Source organism: Macrotis lagotis, chromosome 2, assembly GCF_037893015.1.
Source record: "Macrotis lagotis isolate mMagLag1 chromosome 2, bilby.v1.9.chrom.fasta, whole genome shotgun sequence".
In the NCBI taxonomy this organism is placed as follows: domain Eukaryota; kingdom Metazoa; phylum Chordata; class Mammalia; order Peramelemorphia; family Peramelidae; genus Macrotis; species Macrotis lagotis.
Window position 1 is genome coordinate 337,581,164 of NC_133659.1, and position 21,676 is coordinate 337,602,839.

Consider the following 21,676-nt stretch of genomic DNA (forward strand, 5'->3'; position numbering starts at 1 on the left):
CAGGACTCAAAAAGATATTGGCCAATTTAAATAGTGAACTGAATTTAGTAATAATTGCAATTGCAATCAATGTGAAGGATTATATTTTATTCCCCAAAATCCATTTTAGTGACACATTGTTTGCATGAAAAAGAAGTGGGGACTTAAATGGACTGAGGGCTCCATCTAAGTCAGCAATGGGCCATGGCCAATAAAACCAAGAGCCTCTTAAGCTAAATGAAAGGAAATGGTGTCCAGAGCACAGATGAAGGATTGAGAAGCTATGGATTCCTCCTTGCTGAAAGCCCTAGAGTAGAGGTTGGATAAGCATTTGTTATAGAAATTAGAGAAAGGAATTTTGTTCATGGACAGTTTGGTCTAAATCTGAGGTCCCTAGGCTTTTCTGTATCATGGGACCCCTTCAGTCTGGAAGCCAGTATATTGAAACAGTCATCAGAAAAATTTAAAAATGTTCATAGTCCCCAGATTGAGACTATGATAGTTGGAGTTCCTTCTACCAATGAGATGCTGTGATTTCAATCAAGATTCAGAATGACTTTCATAGTTTATATTTAAAACCCAGTATTTAGGGTCAAAGTTTCAATCACAAAATACTGGGATCAGGGAGAAAGGAAAGACCCAGGAGTATTTCATATGGAAGAGGATTTGGGTATTCTGATTAACTCCAGATGAGCTGCATATGTGAAGAGGTGGCAAAGAAAAGTAGCTTGATTTCAGGCTTCACTACTATGAATCTGTAACCCATCCCCACCTCCACCATCCCCCCCACCCCCAGCAGGGATGTGCTGGTCCCACTGGCCTCTCCTTGGCCAGACCACAGTTCAGAGCAGTCAGGGGGACTGCTCTTGGAAAAAGTGAAGACCGCTCACACATTATTACCAACAGCAAGGTGAGTGGCTTGGAAAACTCTAGAGTAGGACTCCTTAAAGCAAATTTGAGTGTGTAGCCAGAATAAGAGAAGACTAGGGGTTACATGAAATCATGTATGTATTAAGAGGTCACTAAGAAAAGAATAGCTGTAGTAGGTGAAATGAAGCTTGTAAAAAAGGTTACAGAGCCCTCCAAACTCAACAGCCTCTTCTGTCCAGGAATTACATTCTATTGGCATGGGGCTGAGGTGAGGGTGGGGATGGGGAGGGGTGTGAGGAGCAATCTGCACAAAGATGAATAAGGAATAACAAACTTCTTGTTTTTCTTTATTTTATTTTAAATTTGTTTTCCAACTATATGCAAAGAGTTTGCAACATTTCTTTTTTTGATAAGATTTTGAGTTCCACATTTTTCTCCCTCCCTTTCTTCTCCTCTCCTCCTCTTGATAGTAATCTAATAAAGATTTTATATATATGTATATATATGCATGGAAATGTGTTTAACATAGTTTATATAAACTATGTTAAACATTTATATAAACTATGTTGAACATATTTCCATGTTAGTAATGCTGTGAAAGAAGAATCAAAACAAAAGGGGGGAAAATCCATGAGAGGGATAAGTATAAAACATAAAACATTTCCAAAATGGAAAATAGTATGTTTTGGTCTTCATTCAGACTCCACAATTTTATCTCTGGATGTAGATACTATTTACTATCACAAGTCTTTTAGAATTATCTTTGATCATTGTATTGCTGGGAACAGCTAAGTCTATCACAGTTGTTCATTACACAATGCTGCTATCAATGTATACAATGTCCTCCTGGTTCTCCTCACTTCATTCAGCATCAGTTCATACAAATCTTTCCAGGCTTTTCTGAAGCCTGGCATGATTTCTTATAGAACAATAGTACTCCATATGACACAATTTGTTCAGCTCGTCCTCAATGGATGGTAACCCTCTCAATTTCCAATTTTTGGCCACTACGAAAAGAACTGCTATAAATATTATTCTACCTGTGTCTTTTCCCCCTTTTATATGATCTCCTTGTGATACAGACATATTGCTAGATCAAAGGGTATGCACAGTTTTATTGCCCTTTGGGGATAGTTCCAAGTTGTTCTCCAGAAAGGTTGGATCAGTTCACAACCCCAACAGTGCATTAGTGTCATAGTTTTCCACATTCCCTCCATTACTGATCATTTTTTTTTGTCATATTGGCCAGTTGGATGGATGTGAGGCCAGATGGATGGTACCTCAGAGTTGTTTTAATTTGCATTTCTCTAATCTATAATGGTTTAGAACATTTTTTCATATGATTATAGATAGCTTTAATTTTTTTCATTTGAGAACTGCCTATCCTTTGACCATTTATCAAGTGGAGAATGACTTATATTATTATAAATTTGACTCAGATCTCTATATATTTTAAAAATGAGTCCTTTATCGGAAATACTAGCTGTAAAAATTTTGTTTTGTGCATTGCTTTTAATTTTGATTACATTGGTTTTATTTGTGCAAACCCTTTCTAATTTAAGGTAATCCATTTTGCATTTTAAAATATTCTCTATCTCCTGGTTGGTCATAAACTTCTCCCCTTTCCATAGATCTGATTCCTTATTCTCCTAATTGGCTTATGATATCACCTTTATGTCTTAATCCTGTCCCCATCTCAACTTATCTTGGTATAGGTTATGAAATGTTGGTCTATGCTTAGTTTTTGCCATATTATTTTCCAGTTTCAAACTATTTTTCAATTTTTCCCTGCATTTTTTGTCAAATAGTGAGTTTTTAATTTCAGAAGCTAGAATCTTTGGATTTATCAAACAGTAGATTACTATAGTCATTTCCTACTGTTTCTTTTGTATCTAATCTATTCACTGATCCATCACTGTTTCTTAGCCAGTGCCAAACAATTTGGATAATTGCCATTTTATAATAATAATTTTAGATCTGGTATTACTAGGCGACCTTCCTTTGCATTTTTTCATTAACTCCCTTGATATTCTTGACCTTCTGTTTCTCCAGATTAATTTTGTTATTATGTTTTCTAACTCAATAAAAATAAATTTTTTGTAGCTTGATCGATATGGCACTGAATAAGTAATTTGATTTAGGTAGAAGTGACAGTTTTATTGTATAGCTTGGCCTACTCTTGAATATTTGACATTTTCCCAATTATTTAGATCTGATTTTAATTGTGTGAAAAGTATTTTGTAATTGTTTTATATAGTTTCTGGTTTTGTCTTGGCAGTTGAGTCCCAAGTATTTTATGTTGTCTGCAGTTACTTTAAATGAAATTTTTCTTTCTATCTCTTGCTGTTGGGTTTTGTCCCTAATACACAGAAATGTAGATGACTCTTCCTGGGTATATTTTATGGGATAACAACATTCTTACAAAATAAACATCAAATCATTTGAGGGCAATGGGAGCCCTAACAGCTGGGGAAGTTTGGAAAGGCCTCCTATAGGAAGTGCTACTTTGAGCTGAGCCTTGACACAGTCTAGGGAGGGCTCCCAAGGGTCAGGAAGGAGGATTGCAGAAGAACATCCCAAGTTTGGGGGTGACAACCTGTCCAAGACCCAGGCGGCCTTCCACTTTACCATTAGACTTGGCACTAGCTAGCTGTGTGATCTTGGACAAGTCACCTAACCCTAATTGTCTCCCATCCAGGGCCACCAGTTAGTGACAGCACAGTACTTCCTTAAGTCCCAATTCACATGCCTGTCATGGCATCCTCTCCCTGTTGTCATGGTCTTTTTTTTTTTTTTAGATTTTTGCAAGGCAAATGGGGTTAAGTGGCTTGCCCAAGGCGACATAGCTAGGGAATTATGAAGTGTCTGAGACCGGATTTGAACCCAGGTACTCCTGACTCCAGGGCCGGTGCTTTATCCGCTGTGCCACCTAGCTGCCCCAGTCATGGTCTTTTTTTAACAACAAAGGATAGATATCATTTATTTCCCCTAATTCTGACCATTACCTTTCATATACTTGAAAGCATCTGGCATGTGCCTCTCTAGGACTACTTTTCTGGTTAAATAATTCAGTCTTTCCTCAATGGCATGGTTACCTAATCTTACTACCCTTCTCCTTCAAGCTTCTGAATACCCTCCAGCTTAATAATGTTCTTCAGCAAATATGGTTCCCAGAATTGAATTCAGTGGATTTACCACCTTTCAATGCAACCTAGGGAAATTAAGAACTTTTCAAGCTGCTGTGTTATTCTGTAGTTTCATTGAACTTGGCATTCTATAAAAATACTCTTTTCCACAAGAACTATTGGATTTTGTCTGTGTGTATCTATCTATCTATCTATCTATCTATCTATCTTTAATCAGCCAAAATTTCTTCCTCATGCACACTGCCCACCCCACTCCACACACGCACACACACACACACACACACACACACACACACACACACACACTCTCCCGCAAACACAATAAATGCAAACACAACACAAACTCCTTACAGAAATTCAGAGACAAAACTAATTGCTATGTTGGCCATCTCCAAAAAACAATTTGTCGGGGCGGCTAGGTGGCGTAGTGGATAAAGCACCGGCCCTGGAGTCAGGAGTACCTGGGTTCAAATTCGGTCTCAGACACTTAATCCCTAGCTGTGTGGCCTTGGGTAAGCCACTTAACCCCGTTTGCCTTGCAGAAAAAAAAAAACCTAAAGAAAACCCCCCAAAAAAACTCTTCTAGTAAAGGAAGGGAATTTAGCAATACCAAATCTTAAATTATACTAAAAGTCAGTAATTACCAAAATTATTGGGTATTGGCTAAGAAATAGAAAGGTACATCAGCGGAATAGAGTAGACATACAATTTACTGCAGCAAAATCCAGTAGTAACCTTGAGTTTGAGAAGTGGGGGATAAGAATTCTTTATTTGGTGAAAATTGCTGGGAAAGCTGGAAAGCAGTTTGGCAGAAATTGTATATAGACCAATATCTTACACCATTTATTAAGATAAGGTCAAACTGAATATGTGAATCATATATGTGTGTGTGTGTGTGTATACATATATATATATATGAAGGGAGATATTGTAAGAATTTGAAGAACATGGAATGCATTACTTATTAGACTTATGGATAGTGAACAATTTATGAATAAACAAGAGAGAAAGCATTAGGAGGTATAAAATGGATAATTTTGATAACATTCACTTAAAAGGTTTTTATGCAAATAAAACCAGTATAGTCAAGATCAGAAGGAAAGCAGAAAATTTTGGGGGAAATTTCATAGATAGTTACTCAAATAAAGGTGTTTCATATCTCAAATATTCAAAGAATTTTGTCAAATCTATAAGAATCTAAGTCATTCCCCAATCAACAAAGGATATGAACAGGCAGTTTTCTGATGAAGAAATCAAAACAAATTAGTTATATGAAAAAATGCTCTAAATCATTAATTAGAGAAATGTAAATTAAAGCAACCTTGAAGATATCATTTTGCTCTCAAGTAAATTGTCTAAAATTATCTAAAATGATCGAAGAGGAAAGCAACAAACTTTGGAGTACATGTGGAACAATTAGAACACTAATTTACTACTGGTGGAACAATTTGGTGGATCCAAACATTTTGGAAAGCAGTCTGGAATTATACTCTTTAACCCAGTAATGCCACTACTATTTTTATTTTCCAAGATCATTAGAGAGAAAAAAAGAAGAGAACCTATTCAATTCTAAAATATTTATAGTTGCTCTCTTTGTGGTGGCAGAGAACTGGATATTGTGGGTATGTATGCCCATCAATTGAGAAATGGCTAAACACGTGGTATATGATCAAGATGTGCTATAGGAAATGATGAGACTGATGATTTTAGGGGGGAATAAAGGAAAAACTTGCATGAAATCATGAAGAGTGAAATGAGCAGAACCAAGAGGACACTGTATTCAGTAATAACAGGATTGTTTTAAGAACAAATTTGAATAACAAGTCATTTTGGCTATTATAAAAAAAAACAAATTAGCTACAAAGGACCTAGGAAGGAAGATGATCTCTGCATCCAGTGAAATGATAAATAAAAGTATGTTTAGTATGGTTTGGCATATACATACATATATATGTATATTTGTGTCTAATACTAAGCCATCTTCAGGGGGAGGAGAGGGAGGGAAAGAATGTAAGTTACATGATAACTTTATTATATATTTAAAACAAAAAGCAATTGTACATAATAGATATGCAGTTTTATGTGCAATCATCTTTTTTAAAGTTCTGCTTTGTTAAATGCTCGTTTTATCAAGTTCACAATGAAAAAACAAAAAAAATAAAACTTTTAGGAATTTTAGTTGTGTCCAAGTTCTGTTTTCCTCTGAGACTGCTCATAGATATTTTGCAGTCGTTCTCTTTTCTGTCTTTGTGCTTTGAACATTGCTTGAGCATCTTATAAATAGCTCATTAAGTTAGGGTTCTTCTTTTGTTTGCCCATTTTTTCCAGCCTCCTTCCTGATTTTCGAACTTGATGCTAAGACTGAATTCTGAGCATTTTTGGGGCAACAAGGTGTAGACTGGTCTTGAAGCTGCTTTCTCAGGGTGTATATTGCTCCAGGATCTCAGAAACTGCTAGGCTGGGGACCTGCAAGCCTTCAGTACTCTCCCTTACCCTGCCCAGTCTGAACTCTGCAAGTTGCTGACTATGTTGGGACCTGCGCAAATTAGACACTGCTGGTCTCTGCCTCTGTCAACCAGCTGGGAAGGTCTTCAGGTTCAGAGTGGTAGTATTGTAACCTCCCTTTTGGTCTGAGATTCATTGTCTTGGTTATTCCAAGTAACCTTGGCTTGATGATAGAAGTTATGCCCTGCTTTGAATGTGGGGTCTGAGCCAAATCTGCTTTCTGTACTTCCTTTCTTGGTATATGATGCAGGGCACCCCTACTTAGGACTCTTAGCTCAGGGCACAGGTCCTCTTCCCATTCCACTCTGAATCTGTGATCTGGAATTGGGGAACAGGCAGTAAAACTGTCCCCATTGAAGTACCCCAGTGATGATGTTGCCTCCTCTTTCCCTGGTACACTGGAGTGCTTGCAGGCAGCTCATAGCCAGCATCTGCTGACCTCCTACATCCCTGTACAGACCTGGGCTGGACAAAAGACTCACTGTGACTTTTCCTTTGAATTCCCCTATTAGTCTCCAGCTGATGGATTTACTAGATCTCTTTGAAGGAGTTTCTGGGATAGAGCCCTCCACACTGCTTCTTCCCACTCCTCCATCTTGGTTCTGCCCTTACACGAGTACTATTGCTTATCTAGGCTTCTATCTTTCAATAACTGTGAAATCAGTTTTTTAAAAAATCCCTCAAGTGGCAATGTGTCATCTCTCTCTCTCTCTCTCTCTCTCTCTCTCTCTCTCTCTCTCTCTCTCTCTCTCTGTACACACACACACACACACACACACACACACACACACACACACACACACACACATATATAAATAGAAAACAGATTTTTTTTTTCTGGATCTTGACTTCATTGTCCGGTGTTCCCAAATTTTTGTCATCTGTACTATTGATAATCATATCTACTTCCATGTCTTAGATATTTAGATCATTTACAAAATGTTGAATGTCAGAGGGGGCCACTTTCCCAGAGAGCTCTTGCTAAATTGTCTTCTAACCACTGGAACCTGATCATGCAACCATACTTTCTATCATAGAGCCTATGACTCAGGGATAACTCATGAGACTGTTAACCAGATCTAAAGTCAGGCAACATCCATTCTTACTGAACCAAAGCTCTTTCTTAGAAATCACTGCTTTCTTCTCTCAATGCTCACATTGCCATAATTTGGAGAGTTTTTCCAGCAGCAGAAGACCTCTTCATTGGCCTTTAATTGGCAGACTCAATCTTTAGAAATCTGCCCTTCTACAATTTAATAGTACCTCAAGAAACAGTTAATCTAGTCCTGCAAACTCTGAGGAAAATTAGGCATAGATGACATTGGTCATGTATTTTATTTTATTTTATTTTTTTATTTTTTTAGTTTTTGCAAGGCAATGGGGTTAAGTGGCTTGCCCAAGGCCACACAGCTAGGTAATTAATAAGTGTCTGAGGCTGGATTTGAACTCGGGTACTCCTGACTCCAGGGCTGGTGCTTTATCCACTGTGCCACCCAGCCACCCTGGCCGTGCCACCCAGCCACCCTGGCCATGTATTTTAGATGTTTACCTGAGTCATATCCAAACAAAAGAAACATTCCCTCTTAGTAAATGGTGGCATTATTTGTGTTATTTCCTTATGAGCACTACAAAGTTGCCTTTATAAAAATCTGAAGCAACAGGAAAGAGATCAGACTAGATGTCCACACTAAAAAACCCAAAATAGATGACAATGGGTATTGCCCAGATTACGGTACAAATTTGATGGTAGCCCCTCAGATTAGTCAATCAATATGTTTATCTTAGACAATTGCTACAGAATTACCTGGGCTTGAAACTGAAACAAAGAGATTACATTGCCTCTTTTGGGACATTGTACTGGACTACCATCAAAATTCCCAAAGTGATCTTTAAGTCAATCTAATCTTTTTTTGTTTGTTTTTAGGTTTTTTTTGCAAGGCAAATGGGGTTAAGTGGCTTGCCCAAGGCCACACAGCTAGGCAATTATTAAGTGTCTGAAACCGGATTCGAACCCAGGTACTCCTGACTCCAAGGCCGGTGCTTTATCCACTACGCCACCTAGCCGCCCCAATCTAATCTTTTAATGGTGGTATTTTTCCAATGGTTCTGTGTAGGCCTAAACTGGCCAAAGCATGGGCTGATTAAAAACTTGTTCATGAGATGAAGCTCAGCTCTAATTAGAAAAAGAAATGGACTGATACTTGATTTAAAAAATGAACTCATCCCTTGCCTTCCTTATGTAACTTCTCTCTACCCACCAAGGTTCAAAAACTTGTTATTCTTTGAGTATTTGAATTTTTCAGTGTCTCTTGTACCCTAATAGCTTCCTCAGATATGACCCCTATCTGTTTTCCTCTAATCTCTTGTAATAACCTAATTCTTTTCCATGCTTCCAATATCTTCCTCTCTCTGCACCTTTCTTCACATACTCTACAAATCACCTTCATGTGTTATTTTTATCTTATGATCTGCTCTCAAAAACCTTCCATGGTTGTTCCCCATTTTAATAAAATAAAAGTCAAATTTCTCCATTATCCAGGCCCTTTAATTCTATTTTCCAGCTTAATATCAAAGTCTTCCCTTTGCTTCATTTGTTTTTTGATGTTGCTGAATTGTTTTTTTAAAAAAGTATTTAATTTTTTAAATTACATGCAAAGATAGTTTGCAACATTCATCTTTTTATAAGCTTTTGAGTTCCACGTTTTCCTACCCTTTGCTTACCTCTCCCCATGACAATGACTAATTTGATATTGATTACATGTATACAATAATGTTTAACATATTTTCATGTTAGTCTTATTGTGAAAGAAGAATCAGAACCAAAGGAGAAAAAAACATAAAAGAAGTTTTAAAAAGTCTTCATTCAGATTTCACAGTTCTTTCTCTGGATGTGGTTGGCATTTTTCCATCATAAATCTTTTAGAATTGTCCTTGATCACTGAACCGCTGAGAGGATCTAAGTCCATCAGAGTTGATCATTACTCAGTGTTACTGTTAATGTGTATAATATTCTCCTGTTTCTACTCACTTCACTCTTCATCAGTTCATCCCTTGCCTCAGTTTTGCTCCAACTTTTATCTCTTTTTTCTTTGTCCACAACACCCTCATACCTTCCCATTTCATGATCTTCCCTTTTTTCAAGGCTTAACCCAGGTGCCTCCCTCCATGGTACCTTCTTTTACATCCCTATTGAGTTTCAGAATTCTAGAGCTCTGGTACTCTCTTAAGAGGTCATCTGACAGATGGTAAATTAAGGAGTAACTTGACTAGGGAGATAATTTTGTGTAAGGAATTTTGTAAATCTTCCAAGATATCATTGTCATTATGGCCCAAGATCATTTTGGTAAATGGCAAACATAATTAGCATAATTAAGTCTTCTCAATTTGAGACTTTTTATCTTGTTCTACAAACTTTGAAGTCAGTGCTGGGGGCCTTCTTTCTTGTATTCTGAACTCTGGTTTCCTTCAGTTCTTCAAAATGTGTGTGGTGTTTTTTTTTTAATTTTAGGACAAGAAGATCTTTTCTATCTATGGACACTATCCAGTAATCCGCAATACTCTACGAAGAAAAGGATGGGTGGAGAAGAAATTCAACTTTTTATCAAAAATAGTGTCAAGTGGGGAAGATGAATGTGAAGGTAACAATGGTGTAATATTCAATGTTGTTCTTGTTTATGTAAAAACAAATTATGAGCTAATCGAGTAACCAAAAGTTCTTAAGTTGAGAACCTGCCAGATGGCTTATTGGATTATGGGAATATTTTAGGATTATAATGATATGTATTCATGCATTATCCACCCCTCTCAGACATTGAGCCTATGATGGTCCAAGCCTACATCTTACCTAAATTGTATATCTCTCCTAGCACTCAGAACAGGGCTCTAAACCCATATGTACCTTCCCATTTAGCATTTCTTGAGTGAATGAATGAATGAATTTTTCAAAATAAGTCACCTGAATATATAATTACTGTATGGCCATATAGTATCCCAGGTCTCCCTGAGCCCAAGTCCAGTGCTCTTCCCAGGTCACTGAGCTTGTGACACTCATTTAGGCATGGCCAATGGCCTAACAATTCAAAGGATCTTCACCTTATTAGTTTCACAAATCACTTGGGCCAACTGGTGAAATCTAGGCATTCCTTCTCAGAATTAAAAAAAAATACAGCAAACTCAAACCACATAAGTATATTAAGAAAACAATTATACTAAAACACAGTTATCAAAAAATTTTTAAAAGCCCATACATGTAAGGATCTCAGGTTAAGAACTCCTGGCCTAGCCAAATGCCCAAGAGTGAGGAAAGGTCAAGATGAGATGGAATGGCTAGTTAGAGAGCCAGTTTTTCTGGAGCATCAACTATGTCAAGAACTGGGACATATGGACTGTCATGAAAACAGAGGCTGGAAGATCAAGATTATGTAAGGCTGGGAAAAGCCTAAATGCTTCACAGAGGTGAGAGTTTGCATTTTATTCTTTAAATAAATGAGAGCAGGAGAGTAAGTGTGAATGAGTATTAGGAAAACTGTGTTAGAAAGAGTATATTTCAGTCATGTGAAGAATATACCTGAGATGAAGTTAAAAAGAAAACTAGAGAAAGGAAATTAGTTATGAGATTATTATCAGAATTAAAGCAAGAATTTAGGAAGGCCTGAAGCAGAGTGGTGACAGAGTGATGGGACAGAAATATTGGTGTATGGGATGAAGAAAAAAGTAGCGACAAAAATGGTTTTAGGTATTTTAAGCCTGGAAGATAGATGAAGGTGTGGCTACTGAAATAGAAGAGGCAATGATAACATCTACATCACAGTCCTGTTTTGGAAAGAACTTTCAATTCCAGCTAAATCAAAGACCAGTACTTGAGAAATGAGGGGGGCTGCCTTGGCAAGTGAACCACACATTAAAAAAAATGGAGCCTGAGAAAAGAATGTAGATTTTTAGACCACAAATGTAAATATATGAATTGACATAGTAGACTCCTAATAAAGCTGGAAAGAATGAATTTACATGAAGCCTTGAAAATCTAAACAAAGGATTTTTAAGCTGAAAAGGAAGGTAGATGGGATAAACTTCCAATGAATATCCATCAAGCTTAGATACCTGTAATGCAGGAAGAAGTCCAGTCATAGACACCCAGATATTCACTGGATACAAATCCAGGAAAGTATCTAGCAGCAAAATCTTTGATCTCTTAATGATACTTGTAAATGCATAAAGAATGGAACAAAGTGAACTAGACAAACTAACTCAATAGAGCAAATTTTATCTCCAAGATATTCTGGAGATTGGAGTGAATAGACCAGATTAAGACTTGGGAAGTGCATACCTAAGGTTGAGAGGAATAGGTTAGATTAAAAAGGGACTTGGTCAGGGAAGGGGGGAGAATACTGAATACTGACTAACATTGAGGGAGAAAGCATTTGGGTGAAGACAAGTGAAGACAGAGGCAGAAGCAATATTGCCATTTGAGTATGTTATGGATCACCTGAACAGAAAAAAATAAGGATAAAAGAGTATGGAAGGGAGAGCTAGTTGGTATAGTGGATAGAGCGCTAGACCTGGAGTTGGAAGACTCATCTTCCTGAGTTCAAATCTGGCTTCAAAGTCACTTCACCCTATTTGCCAGTTTCCTCATCTATCAAATGTACTAGAGAAAGAAATGACAAACTATTGTAATATCTTTGCCAAGAAAACTCCAAGTGGGGTCACAGAGAATCAGACATGCCTGAAATGACTGAATAACAACAGCAACAGCATTTCTAGTACAAGATTGAATAAAAATGGTGATATTGGACATCCATGTTTCACCTCTGATTTTTAATGAGAAGGCAGATTCTTGCTTATTCCCTTTGCAGATAATGCTTCTGATAGTTTTAGGTAGATGCTTCTTTACATGTTAAGGGAAAAAAAAATCTATATGCTTTCAAACTTGTTTGTTTAAAAAAAAACTTTTTCTATATCTATTGATAATAATTATATGATTTTCTTTTATTGAACCAATCCTGCATTCCTAGTATAAATTGCATTTGGTCATAATGTATAATTTTTATGATAGATTGCTGTACTTTCCTAGCTAGTATTTTATTATTATTATTATTATTTAAGGCAATGGGATTAAGTGGCTTGCCCAAGGCCACACAGCTAGGCGATTATTAAGTGTCTGAGGTCGGATTTGAACTCAGGTACTCCTGACTCCAGGACCAGTGCTTTATCCACTGTGCCACCTAGCTGCCCCATACCTAGCTAGTATTTTATTTAAGATTTTTGTACTAATATTCATTAAGTGAATATTCATTAGTGAAATTGGCCTATAATTTTCTTTCTCTGGTTTTGCTTTTCCTGGTTTAGGTAACAGCATCATATTGCTTTTACAAAAGGACTCCTTCTTTACCTATTATTCCAAATAATTTATTCAAATTGGTATTGATTCTTAAATGTTTGTTAGGACTCCTTTATCTATTATTCCAAATAATTTATTCAAATTGGTTTATTCCAAATAATTTATTCAAATTGGAATTAGTTGATTCTTAAATGTTTGGTAGAATTCGCTTGTAAATCTATCTATGCTTTTTTCTTAGGAAGTTCACTTAGGGCCAGTCCAATTTCTTTTTCTAAAATAGATTTATTTAGAAATGTTATTTCCCTTTCTGTTCATCAAAGCTGTTTATATTTTTGCAAGTATTTGTTCATTTCATTTAAATTGTTGAATTTATTGGCATATAATTGGGTAAAATGACTCTTAATAATTGCCTTAATTTCATCTTCTTTAGTGGTATAGTTACCTTTTTCACTTTTGATACTAATAATTTGGTTTTCTTTCTTTAAAAAAATCACACTAATTAATATTTTATCTATTTTATTGTTTTTTCATAAAACCAGTTCCTTATTTTATTAATTTATTAATTTTTCAGATTTCTAAATTTGATGTCCAATTTGTTCTTTTCTTAGTTTTTTTTAAATTACATACTCAATTCATTGATATATTCTTTATTGACATAAACATATCAGTATTTAAATTTACTTCTGATTAAGGCTTTTGCTACATTCCATAGGTTTTGGTATGCTGACTCATTATTATCATTCTCATTAATAAAATTTATTGTTTCTGTGATTTGTTCTTTGAAATACTATTTCTTTTTTAATTTAAGGCAATTGGGTTAAGTGACTTTCCCAAAGTCACATAACTAGACAATTATTAAGTGTCTAAGGTCAAATTTGAACTCAGGTCCTCCTGATTTCAAGGCCAGTGCTCTATCTACTCTGCCACCTAGCTGCCTTGAAGTAGTATTCTTTAATCAGGTTATTTAGATTTAGATTAGATTATTTAGTCTTCCATTAATTTTTAATTTGTGTTTTCATAAAACAAAATTTTTATTGCATTATAATCTGAAAAGAATATGCATTTCATAGTTCTACTTTTTGAAATTTGACCACATAAGGTTTTTATGCCCTAATATATGATCAGTTTTTTTAAAGGTACCATGTGCTGGTTGAGAAAAATACATAGTTCTTTTTATTTCCATTCACTTCTCTTCAGATGTCCAACACATCTAACTTATCTAAGAGTCTATTCCTCTCCCTTGACTCTTATCTTATTTATTTTTTTGTTAGATTTATCTAGTTCTGAGAGGGAAAGATTGAAGAACTCCACTATTATAGTTTTGCTTTCTACTTCTGTCTGTAATTCATTTACCTTTTCCTTTATAAATTTTGATGCTTGCAGTATTTGGTACATTTATTTTTAGTATTGATATTACTTCATTATTTATGGTACTTTTTAGCAGAATGTAATTTACATGCTTATCTCTTTTAATTAAGTTTATTTTAACTTTAATTTTGTCTGATATCATGATTGCTCATCTCACTCAGCATCAATCAGTTCATGCAAATCCTTCCAGGCTTCCCTGAATTCCCATCCTTCCTGGTTTCTAATAGAGCAATATTGTTCCACGACATACATAGACCACAGTTTGTTAAGCCATTCCCAAATTGAAGGACATTTCCAATTCTTTGCCACCACAAACAGGTCTGCTATGAATATTTTTGTACAAGTGATATTTTTACCCTTTTTCATAATCTCTTCAGGGTGTAGACCCAGTGGTGGTATTGCTAGATCAAATGGTATGCACATTTTTGTTGCCCTTTGTGAATAATTCTAAATTGCTGTCCAGAAAGGTTGGATAAGTTCATAGCTCCACCAACAATGTATTAGTGCAGGATCTGTTTTTCTAATGAGGTATTTTATATTTTCTTTTATTTTTCATTATTTTGATTTTGTTTTTATGAATTCTTTTTTTTTTTTTTTTTAGGTTTTTGCTAGGCAATGGGGTTAAGTGGCTTGCCCAAGGCCACACAGCTAGCTAATTATTAAGTGTCTGAGGCCGGATTTGAACTCAGGTACTCCTGACTCCAGGGCCAGTGCTCTATCTACTATGCCACCTAGCCGCCCCAACTAGCATATGAATTCTTAATGTCTTATGAAGTCATTAGTTTCTCCCTTGCCCAATTCTAATTTTTAAGAAGTTATTTTTTTCTGTTAGCTTTTGGATCTCTTTTTCCATTTGGTTAATTTTCTTTTCATAATTTTCTTGCATTACTTCTTTTCCCAATTTTTCTTCTACTTCTTTCATTTGATTTTAAAATTCTTTTTAAACTCTTCCAAGAAGTCTTTTAAACATCATCATTTTACATTTTCCTTTGATGCTTACAAGTAAGTGTTTTGATTTCATTTTCTTCTGAGATTGAACTCTTGATTTTCTCTATCACTCATTGTAAAAATAAGACATATGAAACCTCTTACAAAATATAAAGTCATACAAAATAAATTAGCCATATTCCAAAAAATGAAGCAAGAAAAAAAGATTTTTAAACTGTGCTTCAATCTATATTCTGTCCAAAGGTGGATAGTATTCTTCATCATTAGTCCTTTGGAATTATGGTGGGTCATTGTGTTCATCAGGGTTTGCAGTTAATCATCATTATAATATTACTATTAATGTTCTCTTAGCTCTACTCATTTTACTTTGCCTCAGTTCATATGTTGCCTTAGTTTTTCTGAAACTGTTCCCTTCATGTTTTGTTACACACAATATTATTCTATCAAATTCTTATACCACAACTTGTCCAGCTATTCCCCAATTGATGAACATCCCTTCAGTTTCCAATTCTTTGCTACCACAAAAAGAGCTGCTACAAATATTTTATGCATATCTCTTTCATTGATCTCTTTGGGATATAAACTTAGTTGTGATATTGATGGGTCAAAGGGTCAGAAAACAAAAAACTTTTTGGGCATAGCTCCAAATTGCCCTTAGAAATTGTTGGACTAATTCACAACTCTATCAACAATCTATTTTCCAACTTCCCCTCCTACATTTGTTGTTTTGATTTCTCTTAATTATTTTCCCTAATTTCTCCAATTATTAGTGATTTAGAGCATTTTAAAAATATGACTATTGATGCTTTTATTCCTTCCTCTGAAACCTGTCTATTTATATTCTTTGACCATTTATTATTTGAGGAATAACTCGAATTCTTGTAAATTTGACTCACCTATATATTTTAGAAATGAGACCTTTATGAGAGAAATTTGCTAAAAAACTTTTCTTTTTCCTGCTTCTAATTTTAGATGCATTAGCTTTCTTTGTTCAATTAGTTTATTAGTTTTATATTTTATGTAATCAAAATTATCCATTTTATTTTCTGTGAACTTTCCCTTCTTTTGTTTGGTCATGAACTCTTCCCCTAGCCATAGATCTGACAGGTGAGTTTCTTCTCTGCCCCACTGATTTGCTTATGATATTTCCCAAATCATACACCTATTTTGACTTTATCTTGGTGTGAGCTATTGGTCTGTGCCTAGTCTCTACCAGATTACTTTCTAGTTTTCCTAACAGGTTTTTTATCAAATAGTTAGTTCTTGTCCCAATAACTAGTATTGTTAAATATTAGGTTATTATGCTCATTTGCTTCTATATTGTGTACATCATCTTTCCTTATCTTTTAAAAATATTTTATTAGTTTTCCAATTTTAAACAATGGTAGAACTTAACTATCATTTTTTGTAGGGTTTTGAATTTTACAATTTTCCCCCACCCTCCAGTCCCTCCCCACATCCCCCCAAAGATAATTTGATAATCTTTACATTGTTTCCATGCTATACATTGATCGAAATTGACTGTGTTGAGAGAGAAATCATATCCTTGAGGAAAAAAGGAAATATTAGAAATAGCAAAACTATATTGTACATAAGACACTTTAAAAAAAATTGAAGGTAATAGACTTTGGTCTTTGTTTAAACTCCACAGTTCTTTCTCTGGATACAGTGGTATTCTCCATCACAGTTACACTAAAAATGCCCCATATTATTGCATTGATGGAATGAGCAAGTCCATTAAGGTTGATCATCACCCACATTTGCTTTTAGGGTGTTCAATGTTCTTCTGGTTCTGCTCATTTTGCTCAGCATCAGTTCATGCAAGTCTTTCTGGGCATCTCTGAAATCCCATCCCTCTTGGTTTCTAATAGAACAAGTGTGTTCCATAATATATATATATATATATATATATATATATATATATATATATGTATATATATATATATGTATATATATATATATATATATATGTATATACACATGTATCACACTTTGTTAAGCTATTTCCCAATTGATGGACATTTACTCATCAATCTCTCCTTTTCTTAACTAGTAGCAAATATTTTGATGAATATGGGCTTGTAATTATAGTTTGAAATGTTGTATTGCTAGACTGCCTTCCTTCCCTTTTCCTTTTCATTGATTCCCTTGATATTCCTTTTATGTTGTTGGCTTTTGTGGGACAATGGGGTTAAGTTATTTCCCCAAGGTCACACAGCTAATAAGAATCAAGTATCTGAGGTCAAATTCGAACTCAGATCCTCCTGACTTCAGGACCATTGCTTGGTCCACTGTGCCATCTAGTTGCCCCTGTTCTTCTGATTCTTGATTTTTTTGTTCCTTCAAGTGAATTTTATTATTTTTTCTAATTCTGTAAAGTAATTCTTTGATGATTTAATTGATATGATACTGAATAGGTAAATTAATTTAGGTAATGTCATTTTTATATTGCTTTGGCCATGAACAATTAATATTTCACCAACTATTACTGTATTAAGTGTTTAGTAAATGTGTTTTAAAAGTTCTTGTATATGTCTTGGCCAGCAGACTTCCAAGTACTTTATACTGTCTATAATTATTTTAAATGGAGTTTCTCTATCTCTTCCTGCTTGATTTTGTTAATAAAATAGAAATAAGGGGCAGCTAGGTATCGCAGTGGATAGAGCACTGGCCTTGGAGTCAGGAGGACCTGAGTTCAAATACGACCTCAGACACTTAATAATTACTTAGCTGTGTGGCCTTGGGCAAGCCACTTAACCCCATTTGCCTTGCAAAAACCTAAATAGAATAAAATAAAATAAAATAGAAATGCTGATTTCTGTGGGTTTATTTTATAACCTGCAAATTTAATGAAGGTGTTTATTGTCTTAATTTTTTAGTTGACTCTCAGGTTCTCTGATTATACCATTGTGTCATATACAAAAAATGATGGTTATTTCCCTATTGCTTTCCATTTCTTTTTCTTCCTAATAACTCTTTATGGTTTGGTTCATTCTTCTAGCCTCCTTATTGACTTTGGACTTGACATTACTGTTGGAACCTGCACACTTCTGGGGGCAGTGTCTGGCTTGAATTTTTTTAGCTTCTCTCCTCTTACATGGGCCCACCTGCTGGTTTTGTAGTTCAAACTGGATTTACTTAGCCCCTCCAGGGCTAAGCTCTGCAAGTTCCAGATTTGCATCTGTAGGCTTGTCCCTCGTTGAGACTTAACCTCCGTGGATTCATGGTGACAGATGTTCAGATTTCCCTTTGGATGGGACTCCTGCCCTGGCTCTTTCTTTTCTTTTTGGGTAGGGATTTGTTTATTCATATTTTTGGGTTACCAACAAAAGACACTCACTAATGCTTCTATTTAGTATTGAGTTACATTTTTATTCTAGATAACTACCCCTACAACAGGCAAACAGAAAAGAAAGGATATAAAATTGCAGTGTTGGGAGAAATACCCCCATTCTAAACTCTGTTGTTACATACTCGATGAGTATTCATTTCATAATACCATTCTTCCTCAAGGTTTTGCTGTACTTTTTGTTTTTGTTAATTATGGAGGGAATATGAATGTTCTCTGTATCAAACTTAATTCATTGTGGTCATAATGACATTTTAAATGCTTGTTCCAAAACAATATTATAGTATCTTATGATGAAAAAAAATATTCTTGAAAAACAATTTTAGCAACTCTTCCTTGATGATTTCAATGCTTCTACCCTGGGCTGACGACCAAAACCAAGGTGAAAGTGAGGACCAAATGAAGGGATTGACTTTGTGTGTCAGCCAATCAATAAATATAATGTGCCAACTGTAACACTAAGTATTGGGGATACAAAGAAAGCTAAAACCAGTCAGGGAACTCAAAATGCTAACAACAATGGATAAAGAAGCCAAAGACAAGATCCATTGGAGATGATCAATGAAGGGAAGGCACTACAATGAAAGGGAATTTTGAAATTTCCTCTAGAAGATGGGATTTTTAGCAAGGTCTTGAAAAGATCTAGGGAAGTCACGAGGAAGAGATGAGGGAAAAGATTCTTGTAAAAATGTCTGGAATTAGGAATTATGGAGTCTCTTCTTCAAGGACAAGTAGTAGACCAGTGTCCTTGGATCAAAGAGAGCATTATGGGAGTGAAGTATAAGAAGATGGGAAAGGGTGGAAGGGGACTGGTGATGAAGGACTTAAAAGAGTTAGAGGTTGCAGAAAGAGCAAGGAGAATGACGGTTGAGAAAAAGATTTAGGGATTAAGAGGTCATTGGTAACCTTGGGAGAAGGCAGTTTTGGTAGAACCAGAAGTCAGATTGCAAAAAGTTAAGAAGAATTGAAAAACAAAAACAGTTGAGAGGGAGAGGAGGGGAAGTGAAGGCACCTACCATGGACAGATTCTCAAGTAGTTTAGCCATAAAGCCAAGAAAGAGATGGGGGGTGATAGCAAGACTAGGTGGATCAGATGAAAGTGTCTTGAAGATGAAAAAAAACATGGATATGTAGGTAGTAAGAACACAACAAATAAACAGGAAGAGATTAAAAATGAATGATTCAGTGGGGATGACAGAGGGATCATCTAATATGTTGTAGGAAATGGGATGAAATGGGATGATTTGTGCAGGTACAAAGGTTGATCTTGGTAATGAATCATCCTAAGGCCACTTCATTATGTGAGATGGGGTGAAACAGGAAATAGAGGCAGATAGCACTGGAGGGATAGGAGATGAGGAAAATGGGAAAAAAAGAGAGTTGATGATGAACTCTTAAGCTAGTCAACCCCCCTGAGGCATCCAATGTAGTCCCCTCACCCTCCAAGTCAGGAGCCTGAGACCCCCAGAGTTCATGTCACACCCTCACCTTCACTTCCACCCTCACTGGCATAGGAGAACAGTTAAGGGTGGGGAAGAGTGTTAATCATGCTGGTGATTTCATTAATGTTATCCTTTTTTCTAAATAGAAAGCAAGTATATTGACATTGAAGATGATAATGAGATGATTTTTCAGAAATCAAATAACATCCATGATGTGATGGTAGGATTACATAGATATATGGCTTATTTTTATACTTGTGTTTAGATATATGTCTGGGTGTGTGATTATTCTGTCTGTATTTCTTGATTACATTTTAGGATGTCCCCAAGCTTTTTGCTGTGTACCTTATTTGATATCCCTCTATATAGCCCCTTGATATAAGGAGATCTTTGTAAATGAGGAGGGAGTTCCTGACCTAAAGTCCCAGCCAGTTTGAGGGCCTATTGTAGGGGACTAATTGGATAAAATCTCTGTCTTGGCCATAGGCAGATAGCATCCTAAGATGAAAGAGAAGATAGAGACCACTGGACTCAGTAGTCTTAAACTCTTTTAATCTTACTGTCGTTGGACTTCTCGCAGAATCTCCCTGACTGGCACACCAGAGTGGGGTGCTTCCTCTCCTCTGCCACCTTTCTCCAGTCCTAGCCTAAAGGTAGGGAATGGATGAGGGGAGAAGCCACCTCATCCAGAGTAATTCAGAGAGGAGACAAGTTAGGTCATGGATTCAGAATCAGGGATTTTGGTTCTGCCTGTTCCTTATCTGGCTTTGGGCACATTCTCTGGACCTCAGTTTTCTCATCAATAAAATGAGGACCCTGTCATTACTCAAGTCCCTCCAAGCTCTAGAGCCTCTATTTATTAACTGCAAATGCTCTCAAGACCCTTGTTAGAAGGGAATTTCTCTTCTGAGCACCTCAGGCCCCTGCACATTTGAGAGCTACCTATCACTAGGAGCTGATGTCAAAGAATGGCAAACTTAATCCACTTATGAATTTCTCTATTTAAACTTTTGAACTGCTTTTAGCATTATTCTAGCCCTAGAAAAGTATTTAAAGGAGCACTTACTATATTTTTTCTAAAGTATTAGATAGTATGGTGAAAAAGGTGGAAAAGACAAATTTATTCCCATGTAAATGAAACAGAAATATTGGCTTTAGATGGCCTTTGCCAGCCTAGGACTGGAGAATCCATACAACCAGCTTAGCATATCTTAGGGAGCAATTCAGGCTTCTTGCCTAGCCAGGCATATTTGTCATCCTCTCAGACCAAGTCCAGAGTACTCTACCTATGTGTCCATCTTTCCATATTTTTAGAGGGTTCTTTATTTTTTCCACATAAAGGAATCCTAAGGAAGCCTCAGTTCCCCTGTTTGTGTTTTGACTGTTGAGAATATGACTGTTGAGGATGTATTTGCTATTGATAAAGAATTTTTTGTGCCAGTCTAGGTTGGTAAAAACAGAAATTCCCTACTTCCTTTGGACGATAAAGAGGGATGTGGTTGACTACCATAACTTAAGTTGTGAGCAGATGTTGAATCATTATGGAAAAACAGCATCCTTTACCACCAAGGTGAGTTCTTTGCAGTAATCGGGCAAAGCAGGAAGCTTCAGAGATGAATCCAAAGCTTCCTGCCTTGCTCTCTACCCCCTCCCCCACTCTGCAGAAACCAGCCTGCTAACCCGTTCCATGCCTGTGACGTGGACTGTTGAGGGCTATTGATAACCACCT

At 36.0% G+C, this 21,676-nt stretch overlaps 1 protein-coding gene across 7 annotated transcripts in view; it reads left to right on the forward strand.

The window, feature by feature from the left end:
• The window catches only part of TTLL8 (tubulin tyrosine ligase like 8), a 78,566-nt gene that overhangs the window by 27,281 nt on the left and 29,609 nt on the right, over positions 1-21,676 (forward strand). For 6 of the 7 annotated variants that reach the window (XM_074227231.1, XM_074227230.1, XM_074227234.1 and 3 more), the window contains 3 exons: positions 10,009-10,138; positions 20,094-20,167; positions 21,389-21,517. In XM_074227231.1, coding sequence (XP_074083332.1) covers positions 10,009-10,138; positions 20,094-20,167; positions 21,389-21,517 — 333 coding nt within the window. Of the gene's footprint in view, positions 1-10,008; positions 10,139-18,240; positions 18,447-20,093; positions 20,168-21,388; positions 21,518-21,676 lie in introns of those variants that run through there. The other variant, XM_074227236.1, reaches the window with a different exon arrangement.